The sequence below is a fragment of the Carcharhinus amblyrhynchos genome, chromosome 9 (assembly GCF_965287045.1).
Source record: "Carcharhinus amblyrhynchos chromosome 9, sCarAmb.v2.hapA, whole genome shotgun sequence".
NCBI lineage: Eukaryota > Metazoa > Chordata > Chondrichthyes > Carcharhiniformes > Carcharhinidae > Carcharhinus > Carcharhinus amblyrhynchos.
This window is the reverse complement of record NC_137332.1, coordinates 4504615-4523876: the sequence shown is the minus strand read 5'-3', so window position 1 is coordinate 4523876 and position 19262 is coordinate 4504615. Positions and strand designations below refer to the sequence as shown.

The 19262-nt window shown below is 42.1% G+C and overlaps 1 protein-coding gene across 1 annotated transcript in view; it reads right to left on the bottom strand.

The window, feature by feature from the left end:
• Nucleotides 1–19262, bottom strand: part of syde2 (synapse defective 1, Rho GTPase, homolog 2 (C. elegans)) — a 134297-nt gene that overhangs the window by 50262 nt on the left and 64773 nt on the right. Inside the window, exon 3 of the mRNA XM_080195095.1 lies at nt 17556–18661. Within this exon, the coding sequence (XP_080051221.1) occupies nt 17556–18661 (1106 nt within the window). The remainder of the gene's footprint in view (nt 1–17555; nt 18662–19262) is intronic.

Below are 19262 nucleotides of genomic sequence, written 5' to 3'. Positions count from 1 at the left end.
ACTCTCTCCAAAGCCTCCACATCTTTCTGGTAATGTGGCAACTAGAATTGAACTGATTGTGGTCTCAACTCCACTTTCTTTCTTGGGCAACGCCTCAACCCCTTCTGTTAGGAATCTATCCAAAGTGCAGGCTAACTAAGGTTCTATAAAGCTGCAACATGACTTGCCAAACTCAATGCCCCAACCAATGAAGGCAAGCATGCCGTATGCCTTGACTACCTTTTCCACCTGCATTGCCACTTTTAGTGACCTGTGTACCTGTACATCCAGATCACTCTGCCATTTACTGTATATTTCCCATTTATATTAGGCCTTCCAAAATGCATTACTTCACATTTGTCCCCATTAAACTCCATCTGCCACCTCTCTGCTCAAGCCTCCAACCGATCTACATCCTGCTGTATTCTCTGATGGCCCTCATCACTATCTGCAACCTTTGTGTCATCCGCAATCTTACTAATCAAACCAGTTACATTTTCCTCCAAATCATTTATATTTGATTTGATTTATTGTCACATGTATTAACATAGTGAAAAGTTTTGATTCTTGCACACTATACAAACAAAACAGACCGTACATAGAGAAGGAAACAAGAGAGTGCAAAGTGTAGTGCTACAGTCATAGCTAGAGTGCAGAGAAAGATCAACTTAATGCAATGTAAGACCATTCAAATGTCTGACAGCAGCAGGGAAGAAGTTGTTCTTGAGTCGATTGGTACATGACCTTAGATTTTTGTACCTTTTTCCCAAAGGAAGAAGGTGGAAGAGAGAATGTCCAGAGAATGTGGGGTCCTTAATTATGCTGGCTGCTTTGCCAAGGCAGCGGCAAGTGTAGACAGAGTTACAGATGGGACGCTGGTTTACAAGCTGGGACGCTGGGATGCTGGTCCCAGCACTGATCCCTGAGGAACGCCACTTGTCACAGCCCGCTATTCAGAAACGCACCCTTCCACTGCTACCCTCTGTCTTCTATGACTGAGCCAGTTCTGTATCCACCTTGCCAATTCACCTCTGATCACATCTAACTTCACCTTCTGCATCAATCTACCATGAGAGTCCTTGTCAAAGGCCTTACTCAAGTCCATGTAGACAAAGTCCCCTGTAGCCAGTGAGGATACAAAGATTTCTCTCATCTAGAAGCTGGATTTTAAACTAGAAAACATACCACAAGTGTGGGAGATTTTGTTTGCAGTCAGACCCACAAGCAGGAAACACTATCTTTCAATGAGAATCTGGTTGAACGTGCCACAATTCAATGGAACTTCCTGCCATTTTCCTTAGCACTGGTTAGTGGTTTACCAATGGCACTGTCAGACTACCGCTTCAAGTGTGGCCTGCAGTTGCAGACTGGTGTCGACATTCTGTCATCACTGAGGGGCTGACTCCATCCAGGCTCTCAAGTGGTCATGTGTTTCATTTATAGGAAATCACGAGGGTGATTTACCCCATGACCTCATTTTGAATTAACACCAGTAACTCATAAATCAGTGTTTTCTCCACTGGCCTCCTGCTGGCTCTATGAAAGAGTTATTCAGCGAGTTCCCATCCTTGTCCTATTCTCAAAGCCCACAATGTTGCTTCTTTCAAGTATTTGCCCAATTCTCTCTTGAAAGTGATTACTGAATATGCTTCCACCACCCTTTCAGGTAGTACATTCCAGATCATAACATTTCTTGGCTATATTCTTTTTGCTTATTGCCTTAAGTCTGTGCCCTCCAGTTACTCACCATTCACCACTGAAAGCGATTTCTCCTTACTTACTCTATTAAAACCCCTTCTGACTTTGAACACTTCAGTTAAATTTCCCCTTGCCTTCTTTGCTCAGGAGAACAGAGCTTTGATAATCTCTCCGATTAGCTGAAGTCCCTCATTACTGCTATCATTCTGGTAAATCTCCCCTGCACTCTATCAAAGGCCTCAACATTCTTCTGTGCTCAGAATTGGATCAGCTGGGGCCTAACCAGTGATTTATAAAGCATAACTTCATACCTCAATAAACCAATGATGGAAGAGGCCAATAAAAGGCAGCTGCTTTACCCAGCTACTGTAAAACCTGGCCTGTGAGTCACTCTGTGTTTAATGGCTCCTTATTCATGGAATCCCTTTGGAGCACAAGATGTGCAACCTTCATGCCCAATTTCACTGTTGGTGTCAATGTCAAATGAATACTGAAAATCACAGCAAACATCTTGGAGCTGTGCCTACGACATCACAAAAATTAATAAAGATTGAGAAAGTCCCATGTCTCAGCACACATTTGGTAACCACAGTTGCATCTCACTGCATATCACAATGCCGCTGAAATTCAGAGCCTCACCCTGCATGCAGGTGGTTAAGAACACCATTCAGATGAGAAAGGGGGCAGTCACTGCCAGTGTAGTCTACCCCACTGCATGATACTTAGTGCATTAACCATGAACTTGGTGCACTGAATTCATCCCCACCTTCTCCTGCCAATCCTTGACTGGCCACTGTCAGAATGCTCTCACTGACCTCTGCGAGCCACATGTATGTAAATAGAACACATGGGGCAGGGTAAAGGGAAAGGGCCTTAGTGAAACTGAAAACGTTTGAGCAATTTGGAGGAACTGGGCACCGGGACAATTAGAGAAACATTTGGTTATCTACAGTGTAGTGATACAAACAAAATTGTGTAAACATCATAATTATTGGTCAGTTTTCATCTATATTCACCTATAAGCATTCTGTATTTCTAGATTATGATAAATATTCCTGAGTTTTAACTGCAATTCCATTTTTCTAATGGAAATGCAGCAGAAATCACAAAACTAGCAACGCAATATTTGCTTTTCTGGAAGCTATAAACACACCTTGAACTACACTTTACTAATTTCCTGTCTTTTAGTTGTCCTTCATCTTGCATTAAAACAAAAAAAATCAGGTGTGCTAATTTAAAAGGGCAGTTTTCTAGAGCAAGAAAATGATCTTTTCACCAACATAATCAACATTTAATTTACCAGAATAGATTCTTGGTTGTCTCCTTCAACTGTAGCCAAAAATACAATAACTTTTAGAATGATTTATGCTACTTAAAATGTCAACCCAGCTGCTAAGCAGAGGGTAGGATACCAGTCTACCTTTCCTGTAAAATATGGCCTCAATTTGTGCCCTTGATGTTACATCCCTCATTACTTGTCCTTTTTGTCTAGGTCACATGAAAGGAATTCACAACCACATAATTTCTGTAAGCTCCACTGACTCTGCACCTGGACCACACCTTTAACAGACTGCTCTTAATCCTCTTACAGGAGGATCAAGCAATAAATTAACAGCGCTCTAGAATGGAATTTGGCAACATCCACCTGTAAAAATCCAGAACGAGGGAAAGGAAAATATTCAGGAATGCAAGGGTCATCCAAACCTTCATTATGCTACTTGGATCCTGTACAAACTCCAGAACTTTGCTTACCAATTGCCATTAAAGGTTACAGTGGCCCTAATCATAAGGCTCGCCATTCTCATTCTCAGAGTACAATGCAATGTTTTAAAATAATTTTCGGAAGGAGGAGATCATTTTTTTCTGCATGTACAATTAACAAGTCCACACTGTCTGGCTTAAGTTTCACCACATTTGGCTAACAGCAACTCAGCAATCCACAAAATTAGTGCTTGCTTCCAGAAGGTCAAGTCCATGTCGTGATGTAGACACATTCTCCGTATTTTTCATCCAGCTAATAGAGATGGTAGTGTGGATATGAAAGACTCAAATGTACACAGTTTCTCACTTCTTAAAAAATTTGTTCATGGGCTATGAGCATTGCTAGCATTTGTTGCTCATCCCCAATTGTCCTCAAAGAGGTGGTGAGCTACCAAGAGTCTATAATAAATATTCACTCGAATCCAGAGGTCAATGAATTCAAACATAAGCTCATTTTCAGTAGATTGACTGCTTAGATATACCCAAGCACCACATCAGACATGATCTTATGGAATGGATAGCAGGTTCAAAGAGCTGTATGGCCTACTGTCACTTCTGAATCCTGTGTACACCTCAGGTCATTTGTTATGGTGGCATTTCACGTATCATGTTCAGTGCAAACAATGGAGAATTGTATGTTCTGCAGGCACAAAAATTCATGTGTAAAGATGTGAGAGAAATACTTCCATCTACTGAAGAATGAAACTAATTTTGTAGCAAACTCAACCAAGCACTCTTTTTTTTAGAAAGAGCACTGGCTGAAATAATTAATTAATATTGTTTCAATACAAATACTATTCCTAATATTTTTCTTTGGAATAATGGCCTTTTGAATTTAAAGGAAAAGTAGTTTACTTTTTATTAAAATTACTTTCCTTATTGAAGAAAAATCAGTCTCAAAAATACCCCTCATTTAAATAGTTTTAATGCTGAGAGTGTGAGACCACTATGCCGTTCAGCTACGGCGGGGTACTGCAATTATATCATTTTTAGGGAGCACTGGAGCTCTGTCCTGAAGCACTGCCAATTCAAACAGTAGACATGCAAACTCAAACCAACTGTATTGCTCCAAAGGCAGACAAATCCAGAAAAATCGCACAACACCCTCGGAATGCATTCACTAACAATTATAGACCAAAATGGCATCAAAAGAAAACAAACTGCTTAATGTTTGACTCATGTCACAGTGGACTGCTAACAGTATTTCCAATACAGACAGTAGTTCCAGTGGGAAGAGGAACAGGTCACTCAGCTGCTCAAGCTTGCTCTGCACCTCAACTACATTTACCCACCTTGGATCCATACATCTTCATGGCTGAGAGTTACGTTGCTGGATGTTTACAATAGATGGTAAAATAGACGGAGTGGGATACAGGAGAAAACTTTGTGAGCAAACCAAAGGAAGATTAAAACAAAATGGAGGGATTTCAATTGTTCCAACATAGATCAGGGTAAAAGGTGTAAAGGAGTAAGGAGGGCGGAGAATTCTTAATGCACAGACACAAAAACTTAATCAGTATGCAAAAGCAGTTGTGCTGGATCTAGTATGACAGAATGAAGTTTAAAAAAAAGTGGAGTGTGCTGCAATTGGAGAACATCAGGATTAAACTGATCACAAAATAGGTTTAAAACATTGACAGAAACAGAGAGGAAAAAGCAAAGGCGGGAATACCCAACCATCAGGGAATCAATTTCAGTGATGTGAGAAGGGATTTACCTAGGACAGGCTGGAAATGCCTGGTCAGGAATATGCTTGCATTGGAGGTGGTGCAGCCAAGGGTCACTAGATTGGTCTCTGAGATGAGGGGGTTGTCTTAGGATCAGAGGCCAAGCAAACAGCGCTCATATTCTCCCGAGTTAAGAATAAGAGGTGATCTTATTGAAATAAGATTCTGAAGGAGGGGGAGAATTGCGCAAATGTTGAGTCAGGATGACCCTTTGTTACAGCAGCTCTGACATATGTCAGTATGCATACCGACGTACTCAGAGTTTGTATCTTTTTCCCCAACGGAAGGTTGTGGAAGAGAGTATGTCCGGAGTTGTGGAGTCCTTAATTATGCTGGCTGCTTTGTTGAGTCAGCAGGAAGTATCAGAGGGTGGTTTCCATGATGGATTGGGCTTTGTTCACGACCCTTTGTAGTTTCTTGCAGTCTTGGACAGAGCAGGAGCCATAACAAAGAACAAAGAAAACAACAGAACAGGAACAGGCCCTTTGGCCCTCCAAGCCTGCACCGACCATGCTGTCTGACTTAACTAAAACCCCCCCTACCCTTCAAAGAACAAAGAATAAGAATTCCAACCATGCCTTATCCTCATTACCCCGTGAATTTATGTTGCTAATCCCCCTCACACTAAGGGACAATTTACCATGGCCAATCAACCTAACCCTCACATTTTTGGACTAAGGAAGGAAACTGGAGCAATGGGAAGGAATCCATGCAGACACAGGGGGAACGTGCAAACTCCACACAATCACCCAAGGCTGGAATTGAACGTGCATCCCTGGATTTGTGAGGCAGGATTGCTAACCATTGTACCACCGTGTCACAAGCTGTGATGCAACCAGAAAGAATGCTTTCAATGGTGCATCTTCAGAAGTTAGAGTGTGTCATAGCAGACATGCCAAATTTCCTTAGTCTTCTGAGAAAGTAGAGGCTTTGGTGGGCTTTCTTAACTATAGGGTCACAAGGGTGGAGGCCAGGACAGGTAGTTTATGATCTGGACACCTAAAAACTTGAAGCCTTCAACCATTTTTACTTCGTCCCCATTGATGTAGTAAAAAGTCTGACAACACCAGGTTTTAGTCCAACCAATTTATTTGATAATAGACTCACAAGCTTTCGGGGTTAGCCCCTTCGTCAGGTGAATGGAGAGTTCTGGCCTCAGACAGAGCATGTAAAGCACAGACAGTTTAGAGATTACTGATTAGAATGCGAATCCTTACACCTAACCTGCTGTTCAAGACCTGAAGTGGCTGACAATGTGAGTGTGCCTCCCAAAGATACACAAGGCAAACACACCTGGCCGTCCCATCGTATCGGGCAATGGGACTCTGTGTGATAACCTCTCCGGCTACGTCGAGGGCATCCTGAAACCCATTGTACAAAGAACCCCCAGCTTTTGTCGCGACACTACGGACTTCCTACTGAAACTCAGCACACATGGAGCAATTGAACCAGGGACACTCCTCGTCACAATGGATGTCTCGGCGCTCTACACCAACATCCCCCACAACGATGGCATTGCTGCGACTGCCTCAGTACTCAATGCTGACAACTGCCCGTTTCCAGATGCAATTTTACAACTCATCCGCTTTATCCTGGACCACAATGTCTTCACCTTCAACAACCAGTTTTTCATCCAGACACATGGAACAGCCATGGGGGCCAAATTTGCACCTCAATATGCCAACATCTTCATGCACAGGTTCGAACAAGACTTCTTCACTGCACAGAATCTTCAACCAATGCTATACACTAGATACATCGATGACATTTTCTTCCTTTGGCCTCATGGTGAACAATCACTGAAACAACTATATGATGATATCAACAAATTCCACCCCACCATCAGACTCACCATGGACTATTCCCCAGAATCAGCTGCATTCTTGGACACACGCATCTCCATTAAGGACGGTCACCTCAGCACCTCACTGTACCGCAAGCCCACAGACAATCTCACAATGCTCCACTTCTCCAGTTTCCACCCTAAACATGTTAAAGAAGCCATTCCCTATGGACAAACCCTCCGTATACACAGGATTTGCTCAGATGAGGAGGATCGTGACAGACACCTCCAGACCCTGAAAGATGCCCTCATAAGAACAGGATATGGTGCTCAACTCATAGATCGACAGTTCCGATGCACCACAGCGAAAAACCGCACCGATCTCCTCAGAAGGCAAACACGGGACACAGTGGACAGAGTACCCTTCGTCGTCCAATACTTCTCCGGAGCGGAGAAGCTACGACATCTTCAACATATCATTGATGAAGACAAACATCTCGCCAGGGCTATCCCGACACCCCCACTTCTTGCCTTCAGACAACCACACAACCTCAAACAGACCATTGTTTGCAACAAACGACCCAGCCTTCAGGAGAACAGTGACCACAATACCACACAACCCTGCCACAGCAACCTCTGCAAGACATGCCAGATCATCGACATGGATACCATCATCACACATGAGAATACCATCCGCCAGGTACATGGTAAATACTCTTGCAACTCAGCCAACATTGTCTACCTGATATGTTGCAAGAAAGGATGTCCCGAAGCATGGTACACTGGGGACACCATGCAGACGCTACGACAACGGATGAATGAACATCGCTCGACAATCACCAGGCAAGACTGTTCCCTTCGTGTTGGCGAACACTTCAGCGGTCACGGGCATTCAGCCTCTGAACTTCGGGTAAGCATTCTCCAAGGCGGCCTTCACGACACACGATAGCGCAGAGTCGCTGAACAGAGACTGATAGCCAAGTTCTGCACACATGAGGACGGTCTCAACAGGGATCTTGGGTTCATGTTGCACTATCTGTAACCCCCGTGACTTGCCTGGGTTTGCAAAACCTCACTTACTGTACTGTCTGGAGACAATACACATCTCTGTAACCTGTGATCAGTGCTCCTTCCACTCACATTGCCAGCCACTTCAGGTCTTGAACAGCAGGTTAGGTGTAAGGATTCGCATTCTAATCAGTAATCTCTAAACTGTCTGTGCTTTATATGCTCTGTCTGAGGCCAGAACTCTCCATTCACCTGACGAAGGGGCTAACCCCAAAAGCTTGTGAGTCTATTATCAAATAAATCGGTTGGACTAAAACCTGGAGTTGTCAGACTTTTTACTGTGTTTACGCCAGTCCAACACCGACACACCCACATCATGACTCCCATTGATGTAAACAGGGGCATGTTCTCCACTGAACTTCCTGTAGTTGATGACTATCTCCTTTGTTTTGTTGACATTAAGGGAGAGATTATTGTCATCACACCAATTCATCAGATTCTCTATCCCATTCCTGTACTCTGTCTCGTCATTGTTTGAGATCTGAAAGTGGAGTTGAAGCCTAAGATCAGCCATAATTGGACTGAATGGTAGAGCAGGCTGGATGGGTTGTATGGTCTATTCCTGCTCCTATTTCTTAAATTCTTAATACAGAAATAAAGAATGGCAAGCCTCCAAGGCAGAGACAGTGGAAAGATGGTGCACCCAAAGCTACAGCTCCCTGGATGTCCAAGGAAATCAAATTTTACATCAAACTTAAAGGAAATTTATGACAAGTATCAGGTGCAAATGTTGACTAAAAACAAGGCACAGCATAGTGTGTTCAGGGGAAATTAAGAAAGGATGATGAAAAATAAGCAATAAAAAAGGAAACCCAAAGACAATTAAGGAAATGATTATGGACAAAAAAGAAAATCTGCTTGTGGAGTAAGAGGATATGTCTAAGGAACAGATTTTGCATCTGTTTTCACAAGAGGATAAAGGTAATGTTGCAGCTAAGGCGGAGAACAGAAAAAAAGAAAACAAATGAGCTGTTAAATAGGCTGGCAAAGATAACAAGTCACCCGGTTCAGATGGGATGCATCCAAGTTAGAAAAAATATGGTGGAGATAGCAGAAGCTCAGATAGCACAATCTTGAAATGGAAATAACTGGACAACTGCAACTCGAAACAGAAAGTGGAATAAACCTGGTATTTAAAGCCTTTTCAACCTACTGCTAGAAATTGCTATCAAGAAGAAATCTAATTCTCACAGAGAAGCATGGTTTAATTAGGGACAACTGATATGGATTTACTAAAGATAAATCATGTCTGACTAACCTGAAGTAACAGAGCAGTTGATAGGTGTATGGACTTTCAAAAGGCATTTGATAAAAGTCCACTTCCGCCCAGCAGCACACTAGTCCATTACTCAGTCACCCCTAACACTCCTTTCTTTCCTGAAGACACCTATCTGTGCAAGCCCAGGTGGTGCAACATCTGATTTTCACACCCTCACTTTTCCCTGTATCCAAACACTCCTTCATAAAGAAACGGTGATTTACTTGTATTTCTTCAATTTAGTAGTCTGAATTCACTGCTCAACGTGGCCTCCTCTACACTGGGAGACCAAATGCAGACTGGGTGTCACTTTGTGGAACACCGTCATTTTTTCTGCAACATGATCCTGCGCATTCGGTTGCTTGTCATTTTAATTCTCCACCCTGCCCCCATGCTGACCTCTCTCTCCCTTGGCTGCTCCAATGGCACTCAACACAAGCTCAGTGAACAGCATCTCATCTTTCCATTCAGCAGTTGATAGCCTTCTGGACTCAACACTGCATTTAATAACTTTATAACCTCTGCGTTCACCTTGTTCTGAGTCTTCTCTGTTTTTTGTTCTGCCGGCTCATGTAGTTTTGTTTCTTTAATGCTTTGCATTACATTCAGATGGTTTACGTAATCATTCACACCTCATTCTGCCACAACATTTGTTTCTTCAATATACTCAATACCAATCTCTTTAGTCACTATATCATGAAAGATTTTGTTATCTATTCTTCCCTCTACCCTATCAGAGCTTCCCTTTACTTATTCATGGCTCCTAGCCCCTTCGATGGTTTTAAAAACTCTTACATTTCTTTCTTTTGCAATAAAAGATCATCAACCTGATACATTAACTCAGATTTCTCTCCACAGGGATTGCCTGACCTGAGTATTTCCAGCATTTCGTTTTAATATCAGATTTCTAGCATCTGCAATATTTTGCTTTTGACATAAAGTACCTTTAGCATATATGCTTGCCAAACAAAATCACAGGCTTTTAAAAAGCTGATGGTAACATGGCCACAGAATTTATGAAACTGGATTAGCAGCACCTCTCCTACGGGTCAGTATTATAACTGTTATTTTAGACATAAAATGGCCTGTAAATCGGGAGCACAATCTCAAACTTTGCAGATGCCACAAAACTTGGTAACATAGTAATCACAAGCAGAAGATCCAGATGGCTATTGGCAGGGTAGATGTGGAGAGGATACTTCTGATTGTTGGAAAATCTAGAACTAGTGGTCACTGTTTTAAAAATAAGGGATCACTCATTTAAGACGGAGACGAGGAGAATCTTTTCTGTCAGTGGGTTGTGAATCTCTGAAACTCCTTCTACTGTCTTTTGTGGGAGTCTTTGAATATTAAAAGGTAGAACTAGACATATTCTTGATTAACAAGGTGATGAAAAGGTTATCAGTGCTGTCGGGGGAGGGGAGGGAAGATAGAGGGTGGTAGGCAGGAATGTGAGACAGAAGTTACAAGCAGATCAGCCATTATCTTATTGAATGGTTGAGCAGGCTCGAAAGACCGAATGGCCTACTCCTGCTCCTAATTTGTGTGTTCTTATGTATGGAAGGACATCAGACTTGTGAAATGGACACAGGTATTTAAATGCAAATTAATGTGAAGTGACAACTTTGAGAGACTGCATAAATCTAAATGGTACAACTCAAGAGGCATGGAAGAGGAAAGGGATCTGGTAGAGCATTTTCACACATCTTTAAAGGCATAGATAAGAAAGCACATGGCATAACTGCTTTGTGATTTACAACATGGAATACAAAAGCAAGACAGTTCTGCAAAAGATTTACAAATCACTCCTCCACCCCAGCTAGATTTTTGCATATAATTCTGGGTACAGGTGCTGCATTTCAGGAAGAATAACCAGGCCTGGGTAGCAGTACAGGGGAGGGTTACCGGGGTGGCACGGTGGCTAGTACTGCTGCCTCACAGCTCCAGGGTTCGATTCCCAGGGTCGGGTCACTGTCAGTATGGAGTTTGCACAGTAAAAAGTCTGACAACACCAGGTTTTAGTCCAACCTATTTATTTGATAATATACTCGCAAGCTTTCGGGTTAGCCCCTTCGTCAGGTGAATGGAGAGTTCTGGCCTCAGACAGAGCATATAAAGCACAGACAGTTTAGAGATTACTGATTAGAATGCGAATCCTTACACCTAACCTGCTGTTCAAGTCTTAAAGTAGCCAACAACGTGAGTGGAAGGAGCACTGATCATAGGTTAAAGAGATGTGTATTGTCTCCAGACAATACAGTAAGTGAGGTTTTGCAAATCCAGGCAAGTCACGGGGGTTACAGATAGTGCAACATGAACCCAAGATCCCTGTTGAGACCGTCCTCATGTGTGCGGAACTTGGCTATCAGTCTCTGCTCAGCGACTCTGCGCTGTCGTGTGTCATGAAGGCCGCCTTGGAGTATGCTTACCCGAAGGTCAGAGGCTGAATGCCCGTGACCACTGAAGTGTTCGCCAACAGGAAGGGAACAGTCTTGCCAGGTGACTGTCGAGCGATGTTCATTCATCCATTGTCGTAGCGTCTGCATGGTCTCCCCAATGTACCATGCTTTGGGACATCCCTTCTTGCAACGTATCAGGTAGACAACGTTGGCCGAGTTGCAAGAGTATTTACCGTGTACCTGGTGGATATATGGAGTTTGCACATTCTCCCCACGGGTTTCCTCCCACACTATGAAAAACGTGTTGGCTAGGTGCAGTGTCCAAGCTAAATTCTCCCTCTGCGTACCCAAACAGGCACCGGAGTGTGGCGACTAAGGGATTTTCACAGCATCTTCATTACAGTGTTAATTTAAGCCTACTTGTGACTAATAAATAAACTTGTATCTTTTTACGTTTTAAAAAGATAAAGAACTTCAGTTATATGGGGAGATTGAAGAAGCTGGGAAGGTTAATGGGAGTTCTAATGGGTAGGTCCAAAATTATGAGGGGTTTTGATAGAGCAATTAAGGAGAACAGCTATTTTCTTCTGCAGGTAATTGAAAGCCACAGATTTCTAGAAGCAGAAAAACAAACCAGAAGGAATATTAGAATTTTTTTCTCACAGGATTTGCAGAAGCTGAAAGGGTAGTGGGAACATATCCCATAGGAATGTCCAAACGGCAACTGGACATGTATTTAAAGACTGATCTGCGGGTTGTAGGGAAAAGGCTGAGTGTTGAACTAAATTGCAGATCTTTCAAGAAGAATATGCATGGGGACACTACATCAAATAGCCACTCTCTGGGCTGTAAGAATTGAGTTGATTGGGACCTATATTCCACTTACGCAGTCTGATCCAAATCCTTGTCAGTGTTTGTCAATAAAAATCTAACAATCTCAGCCTTGATCCAGTATCCACAGGCTTTAGGGAGAAAGAGTGTTCTATATTTCTGCTACCACTTGTGAAAAATTGCTTTCTGATTTCACTTAGAAATGGTGACCTCCTCTTGCATAGAACTGGCCAATTGTGGACCCTAACTCGGAATCACAGTGCAGCTCACTGGCACTGACCGCAGGACAATTTGTTAATTGGGAAATGGTAGTTTTAAAAAAGTGAATGAAAGGCTTCTGCAATGTACTTGTTCTTTGGTGGTGTAAACAAAGAAAAGTGCTTTTGATTTTCATGTTAGTAAATTGGATTCCTCCTGACTGAACTGGCTTCATTTAAGTCAACAGTAAGTTTTGCTGTTCAGACTCCTGCACAATAACAACCCAGTAAAAAGCAGTGAGCATGCATTTAAGGTGAAACTTTTAATGACAAATCCTCTTGTTTTTTTAAAGAAATGGCATCCTGAAGAGACTATAGAATGCCACAATGTGGTTAACCTAAACCACATGGCCATATGAAAGGATTTGGATCCAACATAGTTGTTGGAATGATAAAAATTATCTGAAAAAGTAGATAGAAATGAGTATAAGAAATGTGCCAAAATGAGGAAAGGGATATGGCCCAGTGTGAAGGCTAAGGACAACAACCTTCCTACTTAAATAACTTGCACTCAGAAACTCAATTCGAAGTAATCAAATTTGTAAGTAATACTAAACTAGAAGGGGCAGTGAAATTGAAGGCAGCAGCTCAAATTACAGAATGTGTTCAATAAAATATCTAAGTGGGCAGAACCAGAGCAGATAAAATTTAAAAGACTTAGAAAATAAAACGTAAATGACACACACACACACACACACACACACACACACACACACACACACACACACACACACACACACACACACACACACACACACACACACACACACACCAGGAAGGCGTTAAAATAGCTAATAAAGTTTTAATAGTCTCAATGGTCAGGAGAACTAAACAATACAAAGTAGCAATCAAACCCAGTAGAATGTTGTGCAAAATAGCCGAAACATCAGAATTCAAGGCAAAGTCGTGATCAAACTTCATAGTCCTCTGATTAGGCCCTAAGTGCTGCACACATCTTCATCCATCACAGCAGGAAAGATAGATCCTGGGCCAAACCTTCCTCAAAGTGGCAAGTTCTTTGAGAAGGTGACCAAAGAGGTGGATAGGGGTAAGGCAGTAGGCGTGGTATATATGGATTTTAGTAAGGCGTTTGATAAGGTTCACCATGGTATGCTTCTGCAAAAAATGCAGATGTATGGGATTGGTGGTAATTTAGGTACTTGGATCAGGAATTGGTTAGCAGATAGGAGACAGAGGGTGGTGGTTGATGGTAATTATTCATCATGGAGTTCGGTTACGAGTGGTGTGCCTCAGGGATCTGTTTTGGGGCCACTGCTGTTTGTAATCTTTATTAATGATCTGGATGAGGGTATAGTTGGGTGGATTAGTAAGTTTGCTGATGACACCAAAGTCGGAGGTGTGGTAGATTGTGAGGAAGGGTGTCGAAGTTTGCAGGGTGACTTGGACAGGTTGCAGAGCTGGGCCGCGAGGTGGCGGATGGAGTTTAATGCGGAGAAGTGTGAGGTAATCCATTTCGGTAGGAATAACAGATGTGTTGAGTATAGGGCTAACGGGAGGACTTTGAATAGAGTGGAGGAGCAGAGGGATCTAGGTGTATGTGTACATAGATCCCTGAAAGTTGGGAATCAAGTAGATAAGGTTGTTAAGAAGGCGTACGGTGTCTTGGCGTTTATTGGTAGGGGGATTGAATTTAGGAGTCGCAGCGTCATGTTGCAACTGTACACAACTCTGGTGCGGCCGCACTTGGAGTACTGTGTGGAGTACTGTGTGCAGTTCTGGTCCCCACATTACAGGAAGGATGTGGAGGCTTTGGAGAGGGTGCAGAGGAGGTTTACCAGGATGTTACCTGGTATGCAGGGGAGGTCCTATGAGGAGAGACTGAGGGATTTGGGGTTGTTTTCACTGGAAAGAAGGCGGCTAAGAGGGGATCTTATAGAAACATATAAGATGATTAGAGGTTTAGATAGGGTGGATGGTGATAGCCTGTTTCCTCGGATGGAGAAAGCTAGCACGAGGGGGCGTGGCTTTAAATTAAGGGGGGGTAGTTATAGGACGGATGTCAGGGGCAGGTTCTTTACCCAGAGGGTGGTGAGGGACTGGAATGCCCTGCCTGCTGCAGTTGTAAATGCGCCTAGTTTGGGGGCGTTTAAGAGATTGGTGGATAGGTTTATGGACGAAAAGGGATTGGTTTAGATTAGTGGGTCAATGTTTTTTTTAGAAATAAGACTGGTCGGCGCAACATTGTGGGCCGAAGGGCCTGTTCCGCGCTGTAATGTTCTATGTTCTATGTTCTATCAGTCTCGGAGTGGCTATCAGCATCACATTGCCATTGTGTCTCCAATTACTTATGTGAAATATTTTATGTGACTTTCTTAGGTGATGCAAATCATCATTGTCATGTAACAGTTTGTAGCATATGTTTGATATAAGATAAGAAGCTGTGCTAAACTGATTTGAACTTTAGGCTTGGCAGGTTGTGTGAAAAAGTTGAGTCCTAAATGTACCTACTACTAGTTTGAGTTTATGTCCTGTTGTCCTAACTAATAATTAGCTTTTTTTTAAAGGTAGAAAAGTTATCAAATGCCTCCATTTCAAGATGAAAAACCCCTAATTTGTCCCATCTTGCCCGACCTTCTGACTCAGACTGGGCAAGATCCAGGCAGTGCAGCAGTCCTCAACACCCAGCTTCACAGTCCAGCAGTCAGATTGAAGGAGAACTGGTCCCTTTTTCTTTGAAACAGCACTAGCTGCCATAAACCAGCTGCGTTTGAATGTCCACTGAAATGGACAGACGTGGGGAAGTATCTGAAGTAAGTGGATAGGCTCTGGAGCAGAATGGGAGTGGCAATGGGTCAAAGATCGAGTGGGATGGTTGTATCTTTACAATAGTTACTCAGAAATTAGAAGAGGTTTTAATTCTTCTAGCTTTTTGTGCCTAAGTATGTGTGTAACACAACTGGAACCATCTGAGGTTTCACATTTTCAGATGGTTCCCAGCAATGGGCAATTTCCCAGAGGAAATTTGCACTTCTGGGCAATTATCCAAAAGCTACCTTAACTTATCTTTGAACTTCCAAGAAGGATTCCCCACCGCATCTGCAGGATAGCCCCCTCTGCCCCACCACTACCCGAAATCCGACGCCAGGGAGCTCGAAAGTTGCAGTCCATTGAAATCCACCCCCTTAAAATGTTAAGAGCAAAGGAGTGGACAAATTAGGCGTTTTCTATCTTGGAAAGGAGGCATTTGATAGCTTTTCTACCTCTAAAAGCTAATTATTAGTTAGGACAAGAGGACTTAAAATCTAACTGGTAGTTGGTACACTTAGGACTCAAATTCTTCACCCACCTGCCAATGCCTCAAGTTCAAATCAGTTTACCAGAGCTGCTTCTCATTTTATATCAGACATATACTACACAAACTGTTACATAACGATGATGATTTGCATCACCTAAGAATGATTACACAAAATATGACATATATTCGCTACTACATACTTTTTATACAGCTCACAAAATGTAGTTTTACAGAGGGATATGCTGTATTAATCTGTCAGATAGTGAAGGTCACCACTGTCCTTTAAATAACATTTAATATCTTCAGTCACTAATGAATGAAGCATTGTTTGCTTATTTATTCCTATTTGCACAGCACTGAATTCCCCCTTTTAAAGAAAACAGCATGACTGTTCAAATGGCCTCAGTTGCACGAGATATAGATACCAATGTTCAGGCACGACAAGGATGAATGTTTAGATTATCCTGTTGCCTGAATCTCACCTTCATTCATTAACTTCTTCACAGAAGAAATGAAATGTCAAACACCTTGTTCCAAACAGGACAAATAAGATAAATCTCATCTTGCATTACAGGACTGTATGCCTTAAATTGGCAGTTTGTAAGTAATTTACTTCTTTGGGTAGACAAATGATTTCTACATTCATTTCTAGCATAAACTGGGGGCAAAAATACCCATTCTTGGGCTTGGTCATGAGTAAATTAAACATCCAGCTTATATATGACATGCATTGACGTTTTTAATCTGTAAATTTGCAGTTTTCTCAGAAGGTAGCAGGAACTTTGAATCATGCAACATAGGCCATTACCCCAGCGTGTCTGTACTGACTCTTTGCAAGAGCTATCCAATTAGTCCCCACCCTTCTATGAAATTAATCTATAAATTTATCCTTTTGAAGTATTTATCCAATTTCCTTTTGAAGTTACTACTGAATCTGCTTCCACAACCCTTTCAGATCATTCTAACCTCCTGTATCTGAAAAAGTGACCAACTTCCCTGGTGGTTTTTTTAAATCTGTGATCTCTGGCTACCTCCTGCCAGTAAAATAGCTTCTTGCCATTGACTCAAAATTTTACATATCATTCTTACATTTTCTCTTTAAGTACGTCTACGCCAAGAAGAATTCCAGAATCTGCATTATACAGCAACTTCCATGTTCTCAGGATGCTCCAAAGCATTACCCAGTTAATTAGTTGTTTTTAAAGTATAATGTAGGGAACAGCAATTTTATTTTTAGTGTTCCTTGAAGGATGCTTGTCAGTCAGGATACCGGGAGAACTCCCAGGTTTGTTCCAAAAGAACACGATAGAGTTTTTTGCATCACCTTATGTGGCTGGTGTTTAACATTTTATCCAGCAGACATTACCTCTAGCAGTGCAGCACTCTCTCAATACTACACAGCTTTGCAAGCCTTGATAATATACTCAAACGTCTGGGCTAGGCCATGAATCCACAATTTTTTGAGCAAACAGAATCTGTCATATATTATTAAAAACAGGATTTTCCAGTTATAACTTAAAAACGGACTATGGACTTACCTGACAGCCTCGCTTTTCTATTTCCACAATACATTTCTGCATCAACAATGGCACCCTCAAGCCCATATTTTCTTTCTCTACTATTTTCCGTGCCTCAACGCCAAACATCACTGGTTCCCGCTCTCCATCAGGGCTGTCCAATGAGTTTTCCCACTGCTCCATCAGAGTCAGTTTCACATAAATGAGCCCTCTGGGTTCGAGTTTTACTGCTAGCTGATGCATCTTGGAAACCCTGAAGAGCGTTGGGAGCACAACAGTTCCATGGCAGCAAACGCGGTTCCGACGAGGCGTTGGCTCCCAGCTGAAGACTACCAGCTTGAGATGCTGCGCATTCTCCAACTCAATATTAAATGTGTGGTCCATATCCAAAAATGTGGTTCTGCAAGTCAATAAGGCTGTCCTGGCTTTGTTGACTGAATCTACTTGTATGGCACAGAATACATCTCTAGAATCAATTCTCGGTGGCTTCAAATCCTCAGCACCATAAAAATGTACACTCATTAGTCCTGAAATATATTGAGAACACTTAGGCTGGTCCACAAAGCTGTAATGCCTGAAAGCATCAATATCAATTTCTGTGCTGTGTGTTTTGTGAGAGGTTGCAATATTCCCCTTTGCAGGTTTGCTTTCACAGGAGTGCTTACCCGATTTAGCTACGAGTTCTGGTGAATCTCCATCACTAAGGTAACCACCCTTGCTGGCCGATTTGGAGTTTCCTGAACTTTTCTTCTTGTAGTTCTGTGAAACAACACTTGTATCCAAATGATAACGACTGATGACATTCCTCCTAGCAGCATTAGTCACAATTCCAGGAGACAAGGAGCCATGATTGCCTTTGGGTGATGAATTATGATTATCATTACAGTTATAACTTGAAGTGCCTTTAACACTCAATTTTCTGCTGAGTTCAGGAAGTTTTTTCATTTTCATCGAAAGCTTCCTCACAGTTCGTGGAGATTTTATCTTTTCTGGAAAGGGCCAAATAATTGTAGACCCCTTTTTCAAAGGATTGGGGCTGGATGGCGGAGAAAACTCAGTCGGTGTTGCTGCTGTCGCTACTACTGCTACTGCACACACAGGACCATTGGAAGGATCAGTGGCAGCTACTAAAACCAAAATTAATGAAGATTATATTAAACTCAATTCAAACAGTAACGTGAATCTTTGAAAACTAAAAAAAACTAAAACTTAATTAGCAACTTATTTGCAATTGACATTGATAAAATTTATTAAAATAAAGCTGGCTTCTCCCAATAGGTCAGCCCGCATATCCAATAGGTGGATGAGTATACAGTCCAATCCCCAGGCTATATGGTGTTGTTCAGTGACAGCAAGTTGGGGTTGATGAGAGCAAGATGGGAGTTGCGGTTACAAGTGTTAAAAGAATATTAAAGCTGGCTCACATTCCTGATCATATTAGTCTTTACTGGGACTGTGAATTGAGAAAGAATCTGACTAAATATTGTTAATAATAAATAGTTCTATCATGTTTGATAACTGAATTTTTTGATGAACAGAAATTAAGGGAATTCAGCAGTCACTGTGCATCTAGCCTCAAGTGTTTGACAAGTAACACAAAAGGTTAATTAACAAAATTGAGGCTCATGGAATAGGAGAGGTCAGCTTGAATCAAAAAACCTCAAGGACAGAAAACTGAGTCATAGTAAAATGGCTGTTTTTCAGACTGCAGGATGCTCGACAGTCAGG